Genomic DNA, 6306 nt, shown 5'->3' on the forward strand with positions numbered 1-6306 from the left:
CGGCCAGCTCCTAGACCCCTGCCTTACCTCCACACACTACACTGTACCAATCCTTTCTTTTTCCATTTTTGCACATGCATGTTTATTTCTCATGAGTGTGAACAGACGTGTGCTTGCTGGTGGTGGCCCAAGGCTTCCAGGGTTCATCTTGCTTCACCTGCCCACCTTAATCATTGAGATAATCTTTCAGTCAAGTCCAGAGCTCACCCATATGGCTACTCTTCCTGTCTTGCTTGCTCTAGGGAATCTCTGCCTCTGCTGTCCCAGGGCGGAATTGCAGGTGAACCACTATGCCCACCCTGGAGCATGGATGGGTCCTGGAGCTCTGAACTCTTGTATTGCAGGCACTTGAACCACGGAGCCATCTACACAGCCCCACACTAGTCTATTCTGTAGGCTTGTCCCTGCCTCGACTCTCTGGCCTGCACTCAGGGACAGTTCCTTAGCAGCAGCAGCAGCCCCTTCCCTCGTAAGCCACACCCTCCCGGCTTCCATCCACATCCCTCCCAGACCCCACTCACTTTGGCTTCAGGTTGGCTGCAGGGTGCTGCCCCCTGCCTCTGCCTACCTTGTCAGGGCTGCCAATGTCCTGGTTCCAGCACGCTTCCCTGGCTGTGCTCTGCCCTGGCACCTGTGTCTCCTCCTCTGCAACCCTCTGTGTGTTCACAGTGACAGTGTCAGGGCTGTCCTTCCCCCTTGAGGGCCTCTTTGCTGTCCCCTCAGGGTCCCCAGGGTCTAGAGCAGTGTTTGGCACATGGATGGTTCTCAAATAAAATTTGTGGATGAATGAAATACTGGGTGAAGGGATGATTAACTACTTGATTCGCAAGACACATTGAGAGAAGCCCTCCCTGAGCTAGAAAACAATTTATAATATCATGGAGACAAAGAAAATTGGCCTGGACTGAGTACTTGGAAATTGCTCATTTTTAAGGAACAGTAAAATATATGTTTTTTTTATATCTATGATTTGAATATTTCTAGACGAAATGATAGATTTTTTTCAGGACAATTGGCATGAGGGAATTAGAAGGGGATCATGAACAGGATGTGCCGTGAGCGGAGGGTGTCGAAACTGCAAAATCGTAGGCTCCCTCCTCTTGTATATATTTGAAGCTTTTTAATATAATTTTTTGTCTGACCATGGAGTGGGTGTAGGTAGGAGAAGGCAGCCTTTTGTTGCCAGTAGAGATGGACATGATAAGCGAGCCTTCACGATCGCTTGCTTGCTGGGGAATCATTTGCAGGTCTGCTCTCTCCGTACATTTCCAGCAGTGTTCACTGCATGCCTTTGTAGCAGAAGATGATTCTACAGTCATTTTCATAGCATGGAAGTGCCTTCTCCTATCAAAGCAGGAAGCCTGCGGAATGTTCCGGGTGGAATGTCTGCTTCCTACCAGGACTGCGTCTGCTTGGGCTTACTCAGGGGAAGAGGGGGAGGAGGAGGAGGAAGAAAAGGAGGAGGAAGAGGAGGAGGAAGAGGAGGAGAGAAAGGAGGAGGAGGGAAGGAGAGGAGGAGGAAAAAGAAAAAGAGGAGGCAGAAGAGGTGGAGGAGGGAAGAGGAGGAGGGGAGGAGAGGAGGAGGAAGAGGAGGAGGGAACGGGGAAGGAAGAGGAGTAGGAAGAGGAGGAGGGGAGGGGAGGAGGAAGAGGAGGAGGAAGAGAGGAGGGGAGAAAGGAGGAGGAGGGAAGGAGAGGAGGAGGAAAAAGAAAAAGAGGAAGCAGAGGAGGAGGAAAGGGGGAGGAGGGAAGAGGAGAAGAGGAAGGGGAGGAGGGTGGAAGGAGGAGGAAGAAAAGGAGGAACTCTCAACACCCTGGGGTTTAGGCAAGAAGCTGTCCCCCAGGTGTCCCCCAGTGTGCTGGAGGAATGGGAGGATGGTGGGGACGCATTCCTTGTAGCCATGTCGAAAGCACAGCACTGCCCACACCTGCATGGGCTGCAGCTGCTGTGCCCAGGGAACCCCTCTGTCTCCTGCCTTCAGAAAGAGGAATACCTGCCCCATTCTCCAAAATCAGGGGGGCTAGGATGGCCTAGGCAGTCAGGGAAATAGTGAGGATGGGACCTTGGACTGTCTGGCTCCCTTCCTGGGGATGGCAAAGATGGTTCCAGAAAGAAGACATAGTTACAAACAAACAAACAAACCCTCTGGCTAAATCTTGTCCTGGGGCACGCTCACCCCCTCCCTTGCCTGTAGCCCTGGGCTGGCTTCCCAGGTGTTCTGGCTGGGAGTCCACTCTGCTCCCTCATTAGAGTAGTTCTGCCTCCGACAGCCCATCCTCATGTCTCCTGATCTATTTATGCCGAGATGCCATTCCAGACCCAGCGAGGAGCTGCTTTTCCAGGTCAACCTTCCCTCCCCTTACAGGAAGCTCTCCCTGACTGCCGGGGCTCTTAGTAACATGGTTACTGGGTTGCACTGCCCCCGGCATTTGCAGAAGGATAAAGTCTGCCTTCCTCCTGGACCCTGAAGCTTCTCCAAGCTAGAGGCTGATGGGAGGACGGCGAGCCAGTGTTCTTAGCTCTTTGCCCCTGAGATCTCTTTTCATTGGGTATATACTGTAGTTCTGGTGACATTTACAGTTGGGCTAAGCCAAGGGGGTGACAGGGCCACCGTGGAAGACTTAACCCATTCAACAGTGAAAAGCGTGGCACATGGTACCGTGTGTTTGCAGTCCTGTAAACCTCAGCTTCAGAGAGTTCCAGGCCAGCCTGGGCTACATGAGATCCTGTCTCAAAACGCCAACAAATAAACACAACATCTAGAGACCTCCGAGAAGGAGGACATTTCTTATAGTGACTGGTTAGCAGTTCAGCTGAGATCTGCTCTCTGCCTTGAGGGCCCTCAGGAGGTACCACAGCACAGAGTGTGACCTGTGCCCACAGTGAAACGATGGCAGAGCTACAGGAGGGTGTACAGGATATGGAAGGGAAGGAAGACTTCCTGGAGGAGGTGGCCCATGAGTGGGCCTTGAAGTATGCACAGATGGACATTTGTAAGGTGGAGAATGGGGGTCATTCTGCAACGAAGAGCAACACAGTCTCAGGCAGGAAACCCTTGGCATCTCGACAATCAGCAGTCAATGTAGTAGGGCAGAAGTTGGGATGTGGGGAGGAGTGTACAGATGAAACCCCACAGGAAGCTTTACTACAGAGGACCTCCGCACCAGCCGGCGGGCCAGGTGAACAAGTGGAAGTCTGGAAGATTCTCAACTGTGTGTCTTGGCAAAAAGGCTCAGGGGAGGAGTGTAGAGATGACAAGATACCACTGGGATCTGACAGTGGAGGGGTGGGGGGAGAGGGCCACAGGGGCTGAGCACAAGGCAGAAAACAGACAGACAGGCAGACAGGCAGACAGGCAGCTCCCTCCCTGCGCTCTGTGGCTCTGGTGATTACTTGAGTTGAAGTAAGAGGAGAGAAACTAGAAGCCAGCTGACAAGCCCTGCACCAGATCTCCTCCTGAGCGGCTCCTGCAGGCTGGAGGCCCCTCGGGGCTGCTGTATCCTATCTGCTGATGGGAGGCCCAGGCCGGCCATGCCGGGTGGGGCAGGGTGGAGTCCTTGCCTCTTTGTTTCCCCGCATCTCCTCAGGGCAGCACCTTCCTCTCCTTCACCCTAGGTCCCATGCTAGCTTCTCATCCCATCTGCCGCCCGCTTCATTTGAGAGTTTTGGAGGGAGGGTATTACGCTCTATGTTCTAATTTTCCCCCAGTACAGTGTGTTTTGAACATGGGTTGTAGATGTCAGGAGAGCATGTCAGTTCCCTCCGAAATGTCAGTGTTAGCTGGTGTTTTGGGGTGTCCGTAGTTACCACCTGCTGTGAGTGTCTGAGCATTCCCTTTTTGGAAATCTGACTGCAGTCTTCCTTGTCCCTACTGCCCACCCTCACCTCTTGCTCCACCTCTGACTCTGAGGAGAGCATGGGTTACAAACAGCCTGGTGGGGCAGGCCTGCAGTCTCAGCTTCCCGAGAGGCTGGGGCAGGAGGAGTGTGTATGCTCAAGGCCTGCCTGGGCTACAGAGTGAATTGAAGGCTACAAAGGGGAGAGGCACGTGTGGTTCAGTGGGGGAGAGCTTATCTAGTGTGTGGGAGACCCAGGGTTCAACTTCCTGACACTGCCCGCTGCAAAGAGAAAAAGAAAAAAAAAAGAAGTCTCTGATGACCAGGATGCCCACCCACTGTGGGCCCTGGAGGAGATGGAAGAGAGTACAGGATTGGGTAACCAGGAGGAAGACATGACAGTTGAGCAACTGTCCCTGTCCCTCGCTAACTCACTGACCAGCTTTCTGGGCCCTGGTTTCTCTTTTTGGGAAGGAGACAGGCCCTGCTCAGTCCTGACTGTGGTGTTAAAACTGTCGTCACCGAGTACCTTAGGGCTAAGAACCAGGGCCAGAGCAGTGTGTGGGACACAGGGATGCACTTCTTCTGAAGCCAGCACAAGCCAGCAGGTGGCACACGGAGAGCTGGGCTACTGCGGAGAAAGCAGCCCCTGGGGTGGCCAGCAATGCCGTGGTGGGTGGTCCAGCCCACTCCGGGTCCTTTCTGCCTGCCTTGCTCCTGCCCGCAGACACAGCTGGAATTCCACCTGCCCTGGGAACAGCTGACGGTGGGTGGACAGCCCAGGGACTGAGTGGGTGACACAGGGTGCCTGGAGGCTCCCACCGGAGGGTCGTGTGACTTGCCCTGTCTCGTTTCTCCCTCGTGGCAGACCTGTAGGGACAGTGTACATGCCGGGCCATAACTCCTTCCCTGTGACCCCTGTGGGGAGATGGCACCACACCGGAGAGGGGCACATCGACCCTGGTCAAAGCGGCTAGGCAGGCTGAATTTCGCAGAGGTGGGTGGGCACAGAGATAAGCCCGATCTTGGATTTCTCTACTTGATCCTCAGGGGCCGCCAGATACCCTGGATGAAGCCCAGCTCCGGCTCCTTGGCTCTTTGGAGGTCAGCTTCTGCACTCTCTCTGAGCTCCAGCTCATGCAGCCTCGTCTCTCCTTTCTCCAGTTCTGCCCCCTGACATGGGGAAACACGGCCCCCAGGTCCTCTCACACCATCCTTCCCTTTGCCTGCTCCCTCTGCTGATCTCTCAGCCAGCAGTTGAGCACCGCCTCCTCCTGGAAGCCTTCTCTGACTGCTCACTCCCAGCCTTGGTTAGGGTCATCAGGTCCCCTTCTGTTCTGCATCACACACTCATGCCTGCCTGCTGACTGCTTCCCCTATCCCACCAGATGCAGCTCTTTAAGACACGGCCTGCCTCATGTTCGTCTTCACAGTTCTAGCCCCCAGATTTGGTATGCAATAGGTCATAAAGCACACATGCCGAAGGAGGCTAGGAGTCCACAGAGGAGAGGTGGGAGCAATGCCCCTGCCTAGAAACACAGGTCTAGAAAAGCCAGCAGCATCCTCATCACGCTGGAGGGCAGAATACCCCTGGCTGCCATGGTTTCTACCAGGCACTCTGGTCTTTCCAGGCACGGACTCCTGTTCGGCAGATAGAAGCCAGGCTGGGGGTGGTGCTAGAAAAGGGGTTCCAGGAAGGTGCTGGGCTGGGGCCCTTTGTCCTGGGTCCGTGTGACTAGAGGGATGGACCCCCTCATTGAACCAAGAACCTGCACTGAGCCAGGACCCTGGTGTGTTGGCCCAGGGCGATCGTAGGAAACCTAAAAGCTGGTCAGGCCAAGGGCAGGTGGCCACTCTTAGAAAGCCTTGTAGCTACCATGCCTGCTAGAACTTAGCCATCCCTCCTCCTGTCCTATTCCCGTCCCCATCAGCTCACGGACTATGGGCTGAGCCAGCTTGCAGAACTGGCATTCTCCTGAGACCGGGGCTTCCTTACCTCGGAAAGTCACTTTGGCAATCCGGTCGCCTCTGCCTCGAAGCTCCGAGACGGTCTTGAGGTGGACGATCAGGGCCATGCTGGTGCGGGGAGCCCGGGCAGTGTCAGAGCGCTGGGAAGAAGCTCCCTGGTAGAGTGTGGCTCACACGCCTCCCTCTTCTCCGGCTGCTGCCGCCTCCTCCTCCTGCTGCTGCCCACAGAGACCAAGGCAACCAAAGCAAGCTGCTCCTTCAGCTCATCAGAGCCGTGCAGCCCTGCCAGCCCCGCCCCTCTGCGTTGTCAGCCCAGCGTGTGTGTAGTGTGTGCGTGTGTGTGCATGTAGTGTGTGTGCGTGTATGTTGTGCACCCAGCCAGTAGCCCAGGAATGCACTCTGAATTCATTATTCAGAAGCATCAGCCCCTAGATAAAGCCCTGTCCAGCCTCAGCTGTCTTCTCTCAGTTCCTCAAATGGAAGCCCCTGCCACTTGGCAGAG

At 55.0% G+C, this 6306-nt stretch overlaps 1 protein-coding gene across 5 annotated transcripts in view; it reads right to left on the reverse strand.

The window, feature by feature from the left end:
• Positions 1–5911, reverse strand: part of Otof (otoferlin) — a 97730-nt gene extending 91819 nt beyond the window's left edge. For all 5 annotated transcript variants that reach the window (XM_052184774.1, XM_052184771.1, XM_052184773.1 and 2 more), the window contains exon 1: positions 5833–5911. In XM_052184774.1, the coding sequence (XP_052040734.1) occupies positions 5833–5911 (79 nt within the window). The remainder of the gene's footprint in view (positions 1–5832) is intronic.
• Between the last annotated feature and the right edge of the window lie 395 nt (positions 5912–6306).

The sequence above is a fragment of the Apodemus sylvaticus genome, chromosome 6 (genome assembly GCF_947179515.1).
Source record: "Apodemus sylvaticus chromosome 6, mApoSyl1.1, whole genome shotgun sequence".
Lineage (NCBI taxonomy): Eukaryota > Metazoa > Chordata > Mammalia > Rodentia > Muridae > Apodemus > Apodemus sylvaticus.